This window comes from Zosterops lateralis (genome assembly GCF_965231275.1).
Source record: "Zosterops lateralis genome assembly, chromosome: 3".
In the NCBI taxonomy this organism is placed as follows: Eukaryota; Metazoa; Chordata; class Aves; order Passeriformes; family Zosteropidae; genus Zosterops; species Zosterops lateralis.
This window is the reverse complement of record NC_139764.1, coordinates 26,860,059-26,878,252: the sequence shown is the minus strand read 5'-3', so window position 1 is coordinate 26,878,252 and position 18,194 is coordinate 26,860,059. Positions and strand designations below refer to the sequence as shown.

The following is an 18,194-nucleotide window of genomic DNA, read 5'->3' as shown; positions in this document are numbered from 1 at the left end:
TAAATAAAGCATGGGGTTAAACAACGTGCAGCCCTTTGCCTCTCGGAGGCTTAAATACAGCTCCATGCAGTGCAGCAGAGTCACTCTCAGGGTTACGCAGCGACAGGCCCGCATTCCCTATTCCCGCTGGGAGAGGCTCTCCTGACGCAGGAAAGCAGGACGCGCACGGAAGGGCAGGAGCTGCGCACGCCGCTGCCAAGGAAACAGGGAATTTGAAGGTAGCCGAGGGGCAGCGGGAAGGTTAAACAGGAGTGGGTGTCCCCAGTCGCCGCCGGCGCTCCCGGGGCGGGGCAGGAAACCCGCGCTACGTCACACGCAGGCCCTGCTGCCCGGTGACGTCAGCGCGCCGCCGGTGACGTGAAGACGGCGGCGGGCGGGGGGAGGAGGCCTCGGCGGCGGCGGGGCCGGTGAGTGCCCGGGCGGGAGGGCGCGGCGGCCGCGGCCCCCAGGCCGAGCGAGCGAGCGGCGTCCCGCGGCCGCCCGGGGTCCGCAGGCGCTGCCGTCAGCGGCTCCCGCCGGGCGCGGGCAGGGCCACCCGGGGCGGGCGGGGGAGCGCCGCTGTCCGGGGAAGGCGCCGGGCGCGTTTGGCGGGGAAGGGATTTCACCTGAAGAGCCTTTCTGAGGAGGCGAGGGAGGGGCGGCCGAGCGGGCTGGGGTCGCTCCCCTGGCGCCTCCCGAGCCGGGGTCGGTGGCGGCCCGGGCCACTCGGGCACGACCTTGGGCGCATCGGCCGCTGCCTGAGCCCCGCGCCCGCCTCACCTGCCCGCCCCTCTCCTGCCCTGCCCCGGCTGCTCCCCAGGGCCCTGCTGCGGCCTCGAATTCCAATTTTATTTCTTAAAATAGATAACTTCAGTATTTTGACGCTCTGGCAGTACTCAGTGTTTTCCCTGCTGCTTTGGTGTCGTCGTAGTTTAACCACGCTGCAAGTTACGCGCTGCTGTGATTCATTGAAATTGCTCTTAACTTAATTATCAGACTTAAGAAAAAAAACAACTTGATGTTAACTTGTTAGCAATCTGCCGGTGGTCTCGCTAGCCGAGCAATGCCCTTTGCTCATGTTTTTAAATTGTAGCACGCAGACTTTCTTCAAGTCCTGTGCTGGAATCATTCAAGTTTTTATTTGTTTTTGGATTTAATTTGAGCCCGCTCACAAAGCAGGTGTATTTGATGTGTCTTCTTTCTTTGTCAAAAGCTTGGATTTGATTTGCAGGATTAAGGTGTGGTTACTTTCTAGTTCATGAGACTACCTAAAAATATTTTTTTTTCTACCTTCACCTGCTTTGTTCTCTTAAACATATCCCATAAAGAAAATTAGAGTGGCCTTTATGAGAGAATTCATAGATCAAAGTATCATCTGTTTAGCAAATTAAATACAGTTTATTTTTATTCCTGGCAGGTTTGATGGGAAGGTTAACAATAATTTATGCTTGTTGAGAGAGACTCCTTATGTTGGTTATGTATTTAAGCAAGTCAAACCTCTGTATTTCTCTTTTTCCTCACCCTACAGTTTTGTTTTGGTTTCTTGTTAAAAAAAAAAAGCTTGCGCAATTGAAACGTCTGCAACTGCCTTAAGTTTTGTAAAAAAACGCAACCACCAAAACCCAAACAGAAAGCCCAAAACTTTAGCTAGGCAAGAACCTTTGAAGAATTTTGTCTGTGTAGGGAATAAAGCATGTGTGTTACTTGGTTTAATTACGACACCCACGTGGGAAAATGGTGTTTTCAGGGACATTAAGGCTGTAGCAAAAACGTCAGGATGGAATTTTTTGGCTTATAATGGATGTGGCAACATGTTACTGTCATCTGTGATGGTTAAAAATATGAACGGTCAAAATTAAATTATGACTCCAAATAGAAATGCTATTCCTGTAATCTAATGTTTTTAGAAGTTTTCCCGTTAAATTGAAGGTTTTCTTAAGAAACTTGCTTCTGCAAAAAATTGAATTGAGACATACACATCTCTCTCACTTTCGCCGTAAGGGTTTGTGTTTGCAATTTCTGATGGTGCCTATTTCATGCATTGTTCCAGGAAATGCTCCAGTTGTTGCTGTGCAGCTGGATGTTGCTGAATAACGTTTCTATGAGCTTGCTGTTCAATCTGCCTGTTGTTCAGAATGGCCAAGAACCCTAATTTCCCCGAAGCGGGGAATCTGCCTACGGGCTACGCTCACTGTAGATCTTCAGACAGCTTCACTGGTGAGTGCACCCCCTGTGTTTTCTTGAGATTTTAATGGTTTTGTTGTATGCTGTTTTAACCAGGTCAGTTTTATATATGTGTTAATAAATAATCTGTGCTAAGTATATTGTTAATTGTACTTAGCTAAACTTATTCCTTTTCTTCTGTGACAGGAAAGAGTCTGAGCAGAGTGTAAAATGTTAGCACTACGGCATTTAAGTGACAGGAATGTGTTTGTTGGATGAGCAGGCCATAACTTCCCATATGCTTTGAGTCAAAACATCTTTTGGTACTAAATTGCTGTTTCAAATGCTGTGATTGGACAGCGTGGTTAGTTTCCATTAATGTTACCATCTGCTTTCCTTTTAATCCTTTCACAACAGAAGGGTTGGAGATGAGACTTGAAAGTTCTGTGAATTGCACTTACTTGAGCTTTCATAGTCTGTATTTAGAAAGTGGTATGGGTTGATTATGTGTTGGTTCTAATTTTGGCTACAAAGTATTAAAACTTGTTTGCTCCTCTGCCTTACAATTTTCACTCTAGTTCAGTTTTGTTATTGTTATTTAGAAGTACAAAGGAGCTACTGCAGGTAGGCTTCTCACAGAACGGAAGTATTTACACTGCTGAAGTGTAATGTTGAAGTATTCACTGAAAATTTCTGTTTCCTGAGATTATATTTTTTATAAAAAGACATATGTGGATCCATTGAAAATATAAACAATATGATTTGAACCAGTGGTATGTTTGTACAGTAGGGTTACTGTTACACCTATCATGTTCTGGGAATCTGCGGTAATAGATATTGAAACTAAAGTAATATTTTGCTGGAATTTACTTATAATATATGAAGTAATTATGAAGTAATGAATTACAAAAAATCAAAATACTACTCAAGTGTATCCAATCAACTGAGAACCAATTTATAGATTAAAAAGCAGTGTAAAGAATTACATTTAAGAAAATTCTCTTGTGTAATTCTGATAAAAATATTAGCTTGCTAGGTACAAACTAGAAGATGTAGAAATTAGTTGTTTTAAGGATATGAAATTATTTGCTCAGTGTTTATAATTTAGACTTATTTCATGAAGAAGTTAATTCTAGCAATGATCTGTTTACTTGCATTTGTTTCTAAAGTTTTGATAGAGCTATCACTTATGTAAGCTTTCTTCGCTCATGTTATATAAAATTTTTCTTCAAATAATTCATTATTAATTTCTTATATTCAATTCTCTACACCTGGTAGGCAAAAAACACCTCCATGTTTCATTGAAGCATCACTGCTTTCCCAGGGATTCTTGAGTGTTGGTCTAAATGAGGGAGGGAAGACTGGATGCTGATCTTTCATTGCAACTGAGAGTTGTTTAGAAAGGATGGCATTGCTAAATCATTTCCTAAATCATGTTTTTGTATCCCATAACATGTTACAGATTACCTACTGAGTACAAATACAAGAAACTGAAAGCTTGGAGGGGGCGGTTGTTTCTCCAGGCACAGCACACGTTATGTGTATTGCGTGCTGCCTTATGTCATAAATACTGGGCTGCATTTTTCACATGCTCGCTGTTGAAGATGGCCACCAAATAGTGTGTCTTTTAGTGGAGTCAGAGAGGTGCTTTGTAGGCCTTAGGACTTAACAAATGCCTTTTCAGATTGTTGCAGTTCTAAGCGTGCCTCAAAATCACCAAGAAGGCTGTTTGTTTATTTCTGTGTCATGACCAAAGCTGCAACAGCTGACTCCTGAAGCATTAATTAGCTCGGAATACCTCCTGGAAATAGGTTATTGTGCTTACAACAGGCTTGTAAATGGCATGTTCTTTGACTGCCTGGAAGAGTAAGCACCTGTATTCTCCGAAAAGGTGATGTTGTTTGATGTCAGAAGATGCCAGAGGGAGGCTTCAGGAAGGATTTTGCCCAAGTTCTTAGCAGCATGCATTTTTTTAAAATCATAACTAGTACTTTCGAATAACAACTAGAAAAAGACATGTTTAGCTATACAGGGAAGTTGTGAGCTCATTGCAACTTGGCACAGCTAAAGAGGTTATTAAGTTTTACTTCCTCAAACAAGAAACGTACTGATTGCTTAAAGGGTGGACTGAATTTGTACCATTAATTAATCCAGCCTAGGAAGATATGAAGTCACGTATTATTTGGTTCTATGTTTTGAAGGCAGGACTGTCTCAGTGGTCTGCTTGATATGAAAAATCCCACAGTCAAAACTGGTTTTAGAAATCTGTACTAGTAGGCAATGGATGAGTTGGTGTGTTTCTTCAACATATTGGTGGTACCCATAGAACACAGAAAAGGCATGAACATGGGTTTGTAAGGTGATGGTGCCCAATACTTTGGGTCATTCAAGCATTTGAAAGGCCTCCTCAGCTTGTAGCCATCATTTGAGTCGTGTATTTCTTGTGCTCAGCAGATTTGTGTTTGAAACTGTTGGTTTAGAATAGTACATGGAACAGCAATTTGGACAGCATTAAACATCAGAAAAAAATTGCCTCGCTGCTTACATACAGGGTGTTATCTAAATTTCTGCTTTCATTGCTTGCTGTTGTTCAACATCTCGATGTTCATAAGGCCTGGGCATCCTCAGGTCACTGTTCAGCAACTGTTCCCACTTCAGACTTTGCCAGCTTATATACACTGATACTTGTTTAGACAGAAGTGTATGTGCTCTTGAGAGGGAAGTGTGCTTTTGATTTTATTTGTTTATTTAACCTTAAATAGAAACAATTTCCCTTGAGCTTTTCACCTTACTGGCACATGACAACATCCGCAGCTACTGAAAGCAAAGTTAATGTGCAGCTGGTGGCATTCCCTTGTCTTCACTACTTTTACAGTGTCTCAGTTTTATTCACACAGTACCTGTTCTTATTTTTTAAAGACAATAGTGGATTCAGGAAACGAAGAAGTAGAATGTAGTAAAAAAGCTGAAATAAAAATGGATTTTAAAATTAAAATGTGCTAATATTTGTACATGGATGAACTACCGTAAACCAGCTTCCCTAATGAATAAATGTTTAAACTAGCAGAAGAGAGATAATACAGAGTTCCTTGATGATGTGTAATTCACCTGTAGTTGGTTTGCCTGACTATTGCAAATGAAGATCAACAACAGCAGTTATGGGTGTGGTATGGGAATCTTCAAGGAGTACTAAGACCTGAGATTGCAGCTGAGTAACAAATAGTGAATACATCTTTTTATATCCTCCTTCAATGCAATAAAAAGTTTTCTATTTTGAGGACATTTCAGTTTTATTGTTGTCTATAAACTCTCAAACAAGTATGTTGTGGTAAGTGGTATTGCAGGTACAAACAGATGTTGCTGGACTGATGTAAGTTAATCTTGCTTGTTAGAAAGTATATCTTACTGGAAGTGTATGTAGCATATATCTAAATTGTCTTAACTAATTGTAAATTAACCAGTGCAAGTGGAAGAAAGTCTGTTATTATGAAAAACTGAAAATTAATTTGCTTTCATGTCAGGATGGTAGAATGACTGTACAGTGTTCTGTGGTTAGCCCGTGGTTAGGCTGCCTCAAGTATCTTGGTCAGTGTTGCTGGTTCTGTAGTGCTGTAGTGGCTACACAGGCCCACAGCTTCTAATTTAAGTAGCAGAGACAGCCAGTGGAAACCTAGGGGTTTGTTCCCATTTGTGCTGTGATCTAGTATTGATTTAGTGTGCTAAATCAATTATTTTTCTTAAATTTTATTTTCTATTTCTATCACTTTTTTTTTTTTTAGTTCTGTTTGAAGTTCTTTTGGACTGTTTCCACAGTATATTGATTTTTGGGTAAAGCAATTCCATGTGTTAAGGTTCAAATAATAATTAACCCTAAGTGCATCTGTTTGGGGTTTTTTTTCATATTTTCTCATAGTATTTTTACAGTAGAACCTAAAAGTTTATTTCTGTCATGAATATTTGACTTGAAAGATTTATGTGTTAGGTGTGTGCAAGGTATGGCCTCATGATTTTCTTAGTTCTCGTGGTACACCACCTTTCTTCAGCACTGGGTATCTGCTGATCTTGAAAAGTGGCTAGTAACTGGAGCAGGGAAGATGTCTCTGAAGATATGGATAGACATTATCTGAAGCAACCAACCTCTTTTTAAAGAAAAGTAAACTGAAGTGTAATAGTAGAAGCCAATATAATATCTAAATTCACTTTTGGATGCTCATGCCATTGTGACTACCGAAAGCTTCTGTTGCTAAAATAACCAAAACCATAAAAATCTAAAACCCTTTGTGAATGAAGAAGAAAGAAAAGAATTCCATAGAAGATATGACTAATGCATTTATCTATATTGTACATTAGTGGGCAGTCTCCTAATTTTATGACTGAGAGGTATTAGGGAGTTTGTTTTCATACGTGTGTGTGTATATATATATATATATGCGTGAAGGAACAAGAAGTCATCAAGAAAACGGAGTGTAAAGAATAAGAAAGTTGAGTTGTATATTTTTTTTCTCTCTGACAGACTTTGTTATTTATTAAAAGTTATTCTGATTGTTTATTTTCTCCCAATTCTGAAAAGTTGACTAGAATCCTGCAAAAACAGTTTTTATTTTTCACTGATTCTAGTACAGACTGGAGAGTTAAAACTAAGCTTAATTGGTCACATTGCTTATTTTTACTTTGTGTATGTGTGTTTTAATTCAGATAAAATTGCTTTCTAAGGGTAACATGATGTAAAATAGTTTAATTTTTAATTCCCTTTGTTGGAAACTTTTTCTTTTAAGTAAATAGGTTGACTGAATAACAAGGTGACAATTCTCTGAAATGCTTAGATAGAATTGTTGGTTCCAGCTCTCTTGGGTCTCATGGAAAACGAACTTTCATAGAAAACCTCTTGGTTTAATTTTTTTTAGTCACTTTTTTGTTATTGCAGTTATGTTTACTAGTCTTAATATTTTTGCCCTGTATAATACTGCTTGTTTCCTTTGTCCTTTAGGCTACCAGTATCACCATCCCTCCAAGATGAGTAACAGCCACCCGCTCCGTCCATACACGGCTGTGGGGGAGATCGACCACGTTCACATTCTGTCAGAGCATATTGGTGCTCTAATGAACGGGGAGGAGTACAGTGATGTTACCTTCATTGTGGAAAAGAAGCGTTTCCCCGCACACAGAGTGATCCTGGCTGCAAGATGCCATTATTTCAGGTGATCTGAGGCTTCTTGTCAGGCTCACAGGAAATTTTTATGCAGATGAGATAAACATTGTTTCCTTATGAACTTTTCAGGGTGTGATCATCTGTCCATTGAGTGTGACCTTTTCTGTGTGAATGTTTTCCAGCACATCAAATAATTGTGTTCAAATAGAAAAAGATAAATATCATGTCACAGTGTTATTCTTTTGACCTTCATTAAATTGGATTTGGAAGGTAATTTCACCAATTCAAGAGAAAGAGAACTTAAGAACAGGAAAGTACTACTGCAAAATTGTTTTGCTTTTTCAGAGTATAAATTGGGTGTTTCTATGGAATATATTCAGATAACAAGTTTCATTATGATGAACTGGAATTGAGAAGAGGTTTGGCTGGCACAAACTAGCATATATATTTTAAAGCTAGGAATAATACTAATCCAAGTAGATTTTTTTAAGAGCTGGGCCTTTTTCAAAAGAAATACATTTAATATTCCAGTGAATTTTGTCAGAGGGGCACGCTACTAACTAAACTAAACTCTCTTCCTTGTAGAGCATTATTGTATGGGGGAATGAGAGAATCTCAGCCTGAAGCAGAAATTCCTCTTCAGGACACTACTGCAGAAGCATTTACCATGCTGTTGAAGTACATTTACACTGGCCGTGCTACACTACGAGATGAGAAAGAAGAGGTTCTTCTTGACTTCCTAAGTCTAGCACACAAATATGGATTCCCAGAACTGGAGGATTCCACGTCTGAGTATCTTTGCACAATACTTAATATTCAGAATGTCTGTATGACTTTTGATGTTGCCAGTCTTTATTCTCTCCCCAAATTAACTTTTATGTGCTGTATGTTCATGGATAGAAATGCCCAAGAGGTGCTCTCCAGCGAAGGCTTCCTGTCACTTTCTAAGGTATATCTTTTGTTTGTACTTTTTTTCCCCAGGACTTTTAATTTTAATGGTCATACAATTTTATGATGAAATACTAATGAGGCACCATTTAAAAACTTGTATTATCTCATAGTTATTTTATACTTGTGAAACTGTGATGGTTGGAAGTGTTCAAGACAAGCTGAACTGAAAGTTTTGGCAATCTGTTCTGAATTCTTTAGGTATTGACCAGTCAATATAGCTAAATATAGCATATCTAATGGAGTGTCCTAAAAGATGGCATCAGGCAATCTAATTTTAATTTGTCTTATTTCATCTGTTCCTGATTTAATATAATTTGCCTTCTGAATGCTGCAGAGGGGAAGTCAAATACAGACTTAAATATGACAGGACGTTATTCTATTAATTCCTTGATATTGGCTTCATCAGTGATGGGTGATTTTCTGCTGGGTAAACTAAAACATTCTGGAGATTGCTGTGATTTATATTGGTGACTGTCATTGTGTTCTGAACTTGCAGGATATGGTGGTGTGGTAGGGTGGGTTGGGTTTTTTGTGTGTTGTTTTTTTTGTTAGATGCATAAATATTTGTGACTGAGTCAGGCTGTTCTATGAAGTTGAAATTTTGCACTTACTCTGGAGGGGTCTTTGGGCTGAACGTAACAGTGATTTCAATAGTGTTTTCAAGTAGTGTTCACATGAAGCAGCAGAGCACCTTGAATGAATGATGCTTTAATTGGGGGTTTTTGAAGTGTTTTTTCTTAGGAGAAAACCTGTGAAGGATTTATTCCTTGAACGAGTATATGACACTGTTGTAAGTTACTTGCTGTGTAAGGAAAAAGATTTTTTTTTCTCTCTCTCTCTGTACTTCATCATGTGCAGTTTGTTAAACCTGAGCTCTGAGAGCATATTATCAATAAAGAAATGAACAAGCAATCATTCATCAGGAAGTGCACACTTAGAGATCTTTGGCATAGCCAGTCCTGGTATATATGGGAGATCTTTCTAGGCAAGCTCCTGATAATTCTACTAGCTAAGTGAAAATCAAAAAGCTATTTGATTATTTTTGTTCTCATTTTGCAGTTGGTGGGTTTTTTACATAAGAGTCACTGTAGTTTTACCTCGTGATTCTTAGTTGGTACCAAAAGACAGAGAAAAAGATTGTGAGAGGACAGAAATCCCAAGTAGTTAGAAATGTTTGCTTCCAAGCAAGACTTATTTTCTCATCAGTGCTCTTATAGCAACCTAATTTTAAAGGAATATTTTGAACTATATTGTCAAGTCCCCAAATCTCCTGTAATATTCCAAAGTAAATTTGAATTACTGAATGGTATTATATTGATTTGATTCGTTCTCACATTTCTTCTAGTGATTTTGAAATATTGCCTATTCTTTTGGTCATGGATTCTGTAGTTCTTGCATAACTAGAACAAGCTAAATTTCAGAGAGTCACCCCTTTAGATATTATTTTTAATAGCTACAAGTTAAAATAGCAAAAAATTATTTTTTGCCATATTTGAATTTCCCATTTTTAAAATAATGAAATTCAATTTAATTTCTGTTTATTTAGGGATTATATTTTTTGTTCTTATTTCTCTTTTCCAGGCTGCTCTTTTAAGTGTTGTACTGAGAGACTCATTTGCAGCTCCTGAAAAGGACATTTTCCAAGCTTTGATGAACTGGTGTAAACATAACCCCAAGGAAAACCACGCTGAAATCATGCAAGCAGTACGTTTACCACTAATGAGTCTAACAGAACTACTGAATGTTGTAAGACCTTCTGGATTGTTGTCACCTGATGCCATCTTAGATGCCATTAAGATTCGTTCTGAGAGTCGGGACATGGACCTCAACTACAGGGGCATGTTAAGTAAGCATCAGGTTTTTTATTTGTTGCCTTCTCATTTAGTGGCTGTGGTTGTCTGGAGGATATGGTTAATTTGTGCTTTGAGTTTTCATCTATTCGTCTATTACTGTGTTTTATAAGAAGCATCTTGTTGTGTAACTGTTCATGCCATTTTTATTTCTCGGAATTAGTTAATTATTTTCTTGCTTTGTATCTCAAATAGTGCTCAAACATGAATGTAATACCATTTTCCTAGAGGAAGTGGTAATTTAATAGAAAAGTTTTACAAAATAATTGAAAATAAAAATGAATTGGCTGTGAGATATATGATATTTAAATGGGTTTATGTTGATAGTGACTTGTTTTCTGCTTCATAAAAAATTTCAGAATTTCCCTTATGACTACTTATGACTTTTCTCTTACGTAAGAGAAAAGTCTCTTGTCTAAATAGTTTAAATAAGTCTCTGAGGTAATTTTAAGAGAGGTCTAAAAAGTGTGAGAAGCCTCGTGTTTGACTTTTTTCTGCGCTCTCCATTAATTCAACAAGAGTATCTAACACTCCAGCTTTAAAAAGATATTGCTAGCCATCTAATGTGTAAATTTGACCCACAAAACAGAAAAAAGTTACGTTCTTTAAGAGTCTGCACTGTATTCTTAGTCATGCATAATATGTCCTGAAAATTACTGCTATCTTAGAATTGCATATTCTCTTTATTCTCCCTTAGAAGTTATAGCTATTAATATTTAAACATACGAGTTTAATATTAGGATATTGTAAAAGTCTTGTTATGTGAGACATTCTGTTGACACTGCAGTAGATAAATTTGAATGAGTCAAATGGTCTTTTCTGGCTTCTTTTCCTGGATATTTATCTCCACAATAAAGTTCTCCTAATCACAAGTTTTTGGAGAATGGAATTTCTTTGTTTTTTTAGTACTCATTCAGGATCTTGAAACTTTTTCTATTTGTGGAAAAGCTGATGGCCACTTACCACTTCAAATTCTGTTCTTTAGATGTCAAATTTTTAACACCCTGTTAAAATTCATACTTCTGTTGTCAACCTGCCTGAAAGGTTTGGGGTAGCTTTTCATCATTTAGTTTTCAGGTCATATTTTCTAGGATGTCTCCTCAAACAAGACTGTAAAAAATGTCTTTTGAAGAGACTAGTTTACAGAGTATTGTTCTGTTGTTGAAGTTAGGGATCATTATTGCCAGTTAGCTTGAAGGAAGTTGTTCCTAAGACACAGGCTTATTACTGTGAAATGGTGGTATAAAAAACTTGCTTTTCCATGTGAGTTCAAAGCCCAAGTAGCCAGAAGTTTCCCATTTCACTTGAGTTCATTCAGCTTTGCTGGGTACTGAAAGCTTGTATAGCTGTCAAAGGAGCACATATGGCTTTACTGGTATATACACCACTCTGCAAATTCGGGATGCATCTTGGAACATTTGATACACATCTTGTACATTTAAGTTTCTTCCATTTAAGGGAAAATAGTGAACATTAAAACCCAAGCCGAAAGCAAACAACAGTTGACAGGTGCAACAGAATTCTGTAAAATCATGAAGGGGACTGAGAATATAGCTGCTGCATAATAGTAAATTATCACAGCTTCATTGCCATAAAACATGTAGATACCAAGTAAAATTGAAGAAGCTAAATTTTTTAATGCCTCTTTTTTTCTTTTTTTTTCCTTTTTTTCCCTCGAGCATGCATCTGTGGCCAAGAAAGGATACTAGCAATAAATCTTTGGTCTGACCTAATAGAATTGATATTCAGAACATCTAATTTGCAGTATGAGACTGCAGAATTTAAGCAATTATTTCCTTTTCTTCTTAGTACCAGGGGAGAATATTGCAACAATGAAGTATGGAGCACAAGTTGTAAAAGGGGAGCTGAAGTCTGCTCTGTTGGATGGAGATACTCAGAATTATGACCTGGATCACGGATTCTCTCGACACCCGATCAACGACGACTGCCGGTCTGGAATTGAGATTAAACTAGGCCAGCCCTCAATAATCAACCACATCCGAATTCTCCTGTGGGACAGAGACAGTCGGTAGGTGCCAAGGTGACATCAAAAGGCAAAGTAATGCATTTTGTACTGGAGATAATGTAACAGTGCAAACTATAAATGAAATATTTTATGGAAATAGTGTTGGCAATGACAGTTGCAAGGTTTATTTGGAGACAACCTGATTTTTAAATGTAATTTTGGTTACTTACACACCAGATAATATTTAGAGATGTTAAACTGCCTTAAAGTATTTAATTTTTTTTTACATATTTGCATTTCAAGTACTAAAAGGTTTTTTGTTCCAATTTTTTCAATATATCAAAACTGTTAAGAAATGGCACACTTTGACAGTAAGATTGGACATGATCTTGGAGGTCTTTTCCAGCCTAAATGATTCTGTGATTCAGTAATTCAGAGGTAATAAAATTTATTTAGAATGTGAATTACCAACTGACTACAGTAGTTATTAGAAGCTACTTCATGGTTAGACTGCTGAAATATGAATTGTCATAGATGCCGTAGCCAGTCCTTACTGAACTACTTTAGATTATTATGGAATGTATGAAAATTCAAATTAGGCTCATTTGAACAATTGAGGGGCTGCTGAAGTAGAAAAATTGCAAGGTTCTTTTTATCTGACAAATTCAATATATTAATTTTGTAACTTGCCATGACAAAGATCTTACAGTTTAGTAGACAGCAGAGCAGGTGTTCATAAGCTGTTAAAAAACAATAAAACAAGTTACTTAAACATTTATTAAATACCTTATAGCCTTTCTGATAAAGGATTAATTTTATTTCCAGACTAACAGTTTTGCATTGCAGAACAGTTGTATTTTGGTTTTTTAGCTAAGCCATGTTACTCTAGAATAGGGTATATAAAAGTTTGAGTTAGGGTGTGGTTTTTTGTAAATTTAAACCAATTTTTAAATATGAGTTAGTTACTAATAATTCAAAACCAATGTCATTAATTTTAGCTATTTAGCTCTACCAGAGAAGTTCTCCTACTTCAGTTCAACTGAAATTTATTTCACTTCTATTTCTTTTGTAAAGATCAAAAAGTGGATCTTTGAAGGTATAAAGAAGTGCTTTGTATCATATTGCACTAGTTGTGCCAGAAGATCAACCAATTTTATGAACCAATTATTAACCAACTTTATAAAATCTGAAACAGTATTAGAGATATATTAATAATGAGTTTTCTAGCAATTTTTAGAGAACTCATGTAACTAGTAGAAAGCCCCTAATAATGCCCCTCAGGGCATAAATTTGCAACTGGTGAAACTCAGGGGAAAAATGTTCTCCTTGGGACAGCGTATAACAAAGTTATCTGTTGCTTGGTGTTCAGTGTCCTTCATCTGAAATTATTATTATTGCTGACAGAATATCTGACAAGGTGGATCTTGGCCCTCTAGAGATTTTTGTCTTTATAAAATACTGAGGGCTCAATGGTTTAAGATCTATTTTCTGTGTTATGCTGATTTTATTTTTCTTTTAATCATCCTGATTTCTGTGGGAAGTGTGCTATTGGGCTTTCTTTTGCCTCCCAACAGGTATAGTACTGGAATTAGCACTGCCTGTCCTGTCCAAGGCCAGGAGTTGGACATTGATCACCCTAGGGGTTTCCTTCTAATTCAGAATATTCTGTGATTCTCTGTTCTATGAATTGTCAAGCTTTTTTCCCTCCAGTAACTCAGCTAAGATAAATGGAAATGGAGACATCTGGAGTTCTTTGTCCATTTGTGGGGTCCTCAGTATAAGATACTAACCTGGAGTGAGTTCAGCAGGACACCAAGATGAAGGCTTGAGCATATGAGAACCTGCTGTTTTAACATGAGCAGACTTAGAAGAGAGAATTTGTTGCTCTCCTCACCTATTCAGTGAAAGAATACAGGGACAGAATTCTCTTGCAGCTGTGTGCTGAGAGTGTGTGCAAAGAGCAGTGGATAGAAGGAAGAAGATAAATTCATATCAGATATTAGGAAAACAATTTAGTTGAACTTGGGAAGAGTTTGGCCAGACAGGTGTGCAGAAATTTGCCAGCCAAAATCTCAAGGAACTTGCTCTGAGATTATCCTTGCTTTTTGCAGAGATCTTCTCCTTTGTACAGTCTTTGTCTAACAATTGCTGGCCACTAAACTATATCTTTCCTGAATGATGTCTTCTAAAGAGGTGTCTTAACACTTGTACAGACATGAAAACACCTGTACATCACGAATGCTTCTTGTTGAACAATTTTTTAAACTACTCTGTTCATTTTGACTGTCTGTGTGAAGCTCTGGTCTATTGGATATCCTTAACAGAACCAAATGGACATAAAAAGGTGTGTTACACCTCTAGTTTAGGGGTATTAACAGCTGAATCCACTGTAAAAGTGCTAAGAGGAGTAGCTATCCTAACTGCCTCTGCAAATAAGATGCTATCCAGCCTAAAAATCTTAAAGGCATACTATTGTTTATGATAATGGAACTGTATTTTTGAGGTAATATTTCTTTGTTTGATATCTTCAGAAACCAAAAAGTAGCGTGTTGTGTATTGGTTACAAATATATGTTAGTTAGCAATGATGATGTGAGAACATTAAATTCTCAAGGCACACAGGACTGTCAGTAACTTTGGTATACAAACTGCTCAAACTCTAAAATTTTGAGGCCTAGTTTGCTCAAGTACACCTATATTAGTGATAGTAATGTTGCTAAAACATATTGTATTTGTATGGATTGTGGATATTACACATCTGATTGGTGTGAATGTGAAAGCTGGTTATGCAATTTACATTTAAAGGCTCAGCCTTAGCTTTCCAAGGTATTAACAACTATCTAACATTTTAAGGATTTATAAAGAATATTGTTTTAAGTATGTACTCAAAATTTTAAGTCCTCAGGAAAATTGGAAATACTAATAAAGGCATTAATGTTTAATAAGAAATGCTTGTGTAGAACTCTTTAGGATCAACTCCTCTTTAGAAATCAGTATGAAAGGATGTTAAAGGCTGACATGGTGCTGTTGAAATGCCTGTGGATGTTGCAGACTAGGAGAAAGAAAATACTCTGAAACATATATTCAGTGACTTGCAGTTCCACAAGTGAAATGGCTACTATATTCTAAGCATTATGGTCATGGATATAATAGGGAATTAGCTGTGACTTTTAAGTTCTAGTTTGGGTTTGCTTTCTTTTAACAGCAAACCAGAATATAAACATAACTGATAAGGAAGAGGAAGGCACAGATTCTGTGAGTGGATTTTTATTTTCCATGAGGTAATTTTTCAGTGTGTAAAGGAAGTAATGACAGGCTCAGTGATGTATCATAAAGAACTGAAAGGGTCCAAAGTGAAGAACAACATCAGTGAAAAAGGTCATAAATTAAATTTGCTTTTTTTCAAGTGAGGAGTTTGAATTTGCATTTTTGATCTAGTAATTCTTTTTCATTTTTCTTTATTGATTTGGCAGTAGAAATAGTACTGTATCACTGGTGGTTTAGTTTTAGTCCACGAGGAAAGAATACAAATGATAATTTTTATGGCAGAGTCAAAAGTTTCCATTTCATTTTTTGAGGCATAGTCTCATCTAATAACTGTAGATTGTGAGAGTATGGGTATCTTAAATCATTCTGAAAATACATCTTAACTGTGAGAGTTTCTTTTCAAAGCTAGTTTGAAAGTAGGGATCTGGGTAAGAACAAACAGGTTTTTTTTCAACACAACTGAAAATCCAGAAGGCAGTGTGAAATTTAATACCTAAAATTTCTCGATTTGTATTCTAACCAGTGTTTTTTGACAATCCGTAGGTCTTATTCCTACTACATTGAGGTGTCCATGGATGAGTTGGACTGGATTCGGGTTATCGATCACTCTAAATACCTCTGTCGGTCCTGGCAGAACCTGTACTTCCCTGCCCGTGTCTGCAGGTTAGTTCATCAGTGTAATGTACAGTGCCTGACATTAAAGAATGTAGGGACCAGAATAAGTTGCTGGATTTTGCTACTTCATTATGTGTTTCTGAAAATGTATTATATCTCAACTTAGCTAAAAAAAATAGTTAAACTATATAAAACTACATAAACTAAGATAATCTTATTCTTTGGTAAGATTAATGTCCAGTTTTTCCATATCTACATATCTTTTCTGCAGCTGGTATAGGGTTTTTTTTCACTCAGTAGTAAACACCATTCCTTGACTGCCTGAATGTTTATAATTCACTTACATACTTACTATAGAAATTCAAAATGTATTTTTATGTATTTTGTATTTTCTACTGATGCACTGTTTTAAATTGTTGTGAAAGGGAGAAAGGGGTAAGTTAGGACTAAGGAGCTTTCAGGAATGCCTCTGATGTGCGGTTTTGGGTGCCACAATATAAGAAGAATAATAAACTATTAGAGCTGATCCAAAGGAGGGCAGTGAAGATGATGGAGGGCCTTGAGGGGAAGCCATATGATGAGCAGCTGAGGGCACTTGGTCTATTCAGCCTGGAGAAGAGGAGACTGAGGGGAGACCTCACTGCAGTTACACCTTCCTTTGTGAGGGGAAGAGGAGGGGCAGGCACTGATCTCTTCTTTGTGGTGGCCAGTGACAGGACCTGAGAGAATGACCTAGAGTTGTGTCAGAGGAAGTTTAGGGTGGATATTAGGAAAAGGTTCTTCACCTAGAGGGTGGTTGGGCAATATTCTGTTTAGAAAGAAGTAACAAGGATTGCTAAACTTTTCTTTGGTCTCCAATTTCAGTGTTTTGTGATAACGTATTTAAAGTAGTTCTGTTTATTTAAATGAATTAAATTGGTTATTTCTAATATACTAACATATGCAAAACAGAAATCCTAATATGCGTAACATTTTCTTGTCACCTAAAAAAGAGGTGTTTTCTAGTCTTGTGAGCACAGATTTAAAATATAAGCTAATAAGAGATTGTCAGAATTTATTCTTTTAATATTTGATATTTTGTTTCACAGACATGCTGAATGTGCTTATCAAGGGGTAGATATGTTTTGTTTTATTGAGCCTGTTTTGCTCAATGGTGCTTCTGTTATACAGTCTTGTTTTAGTGTCACAAGTCCCACTGCCAAAATCTTCCTGTTAATGGACAAAAGTACAGAGGAAGGGAAGCATCATGTTATATTCTGTCTTGCTGCCATTAGTTTTGGCATTTTACTCTTTTTGTCTTACTAATGCAGATAATATTTTTGAAGAAACCACTTAGGGAACCATGCTGCAATTTTTAAAAAGTTTTAAATGCATTTTAGTAGATAATCATGGACTGAATGCCTTACCAAGAAGGGCCTCAGATAGGTGGTGGGTTTTTTTGTTTTAATTTAAAAAAATATTTTAGCTCAAAGTGCTTTATGAGATCACTGTGTAAGATGTCATTTTGAGGTCCAACAAAGAATTGAAGAGTAGGATTTTTGGCTAGGGTTTTTTTGTTTGCATACCTTTTTCCAAAGTGAGGGAGTAGAAAATGCCAGATCCTGTACAGGTTGTTGAAGGACAGCCAGTTGTCTGATACACTAGAGCAATTGTTCAAGCACAGATTATAAACAGGATATAAGCCCTGCAACATTAGGCAAGGTTAGTTGCCTTTTTGATATACCTTTCACATAAATATTAGTTGTAAAAGGTGAGAGCTGTCAACATCTGTCAACAGATATGTTCATCTAAGTTTTAAGAAGCTGCTCAAACATTTCCATGGGCATAAAAATTGATGGAGTGTGTCTTTTATTTGCATTTATACAGGTTGGAGTTTTTGTTTGTCTTTTTGAAAACCTGTAACTTTCATCTTAAGCAAATCTATCCATGTTCAATTCTACAATCAGTGTCTTTTTCACAAAAGCTGGATGAAAAAATGCAACCTTCTGGCTGTTAGTTGTTAAATAAATAAGAAATTTATGTCACAGTGAATTAAGACCAATTCAGCAGCCTCCTTAATGAGTCATTTGTCATGTGTGTCACAGTATCTATTATGATTTGATTGTTTTGATATGAGGTGTTATGGACTATTCACAATAGTGTTGAAGTTAGGGCATTGTTGTGCTTCCCATGAAAGATAATTTGTATTTGGCAAAGGATGTATCAAACCATCCAAACTGATTAGGCAAAGTCAAGTAATGTGATAAGATGATTTA

General features: G+C 37.0%; 1 protein-coding gene across 2 annotated transcripts in view; it reads left to right on the top strand.

Annotated features, from left to right (window-relative positions):
* The first annotated feature begins 349 nt into the window (after positions 1 to 349).
* BTBD9 (BTB domain containing 9) overlaps positions 350 to 18,194 on the top strand; it is a 106,263-nt gene continuing 88,418 nt past the window's right edge. For both annotated transcript variants that reach the window (XM_083856379.1, XM_083856378.1), the window contains exons 1-7: positions 350 to 407; positions 2,030 to 2,196; positions 7,130 to 7,340; positions 7,877 to 8,240; positions 9,824 to 10,088; positions 11,902 to 12,121; positions 15,868 to 15,987. In XM_083856379.1, the coding sequence (XP_083712505.1) occupies positions 2,115 to 2,196; positions 7,130 to 7,340; positions 7,877 to 8,240; positions 9,824 to 10,088; positions 11,902 to 12,121; positions 15,868 to 15,987 (1,262 nt within the window). In that variant the 5' untranslated portion in view covers positions 350 to 407; positions 2,030 to 2,114. The remainder of the gene's footprint in view (positions 408 to 2,029; positions 2,197 to 7,129; positions 7,341 to 7,876; positions 8,241 to 9,823; positions 10,089 to 11,901; positions 12,122 to 15,867; positions 15,988 to 18,194) is intronic.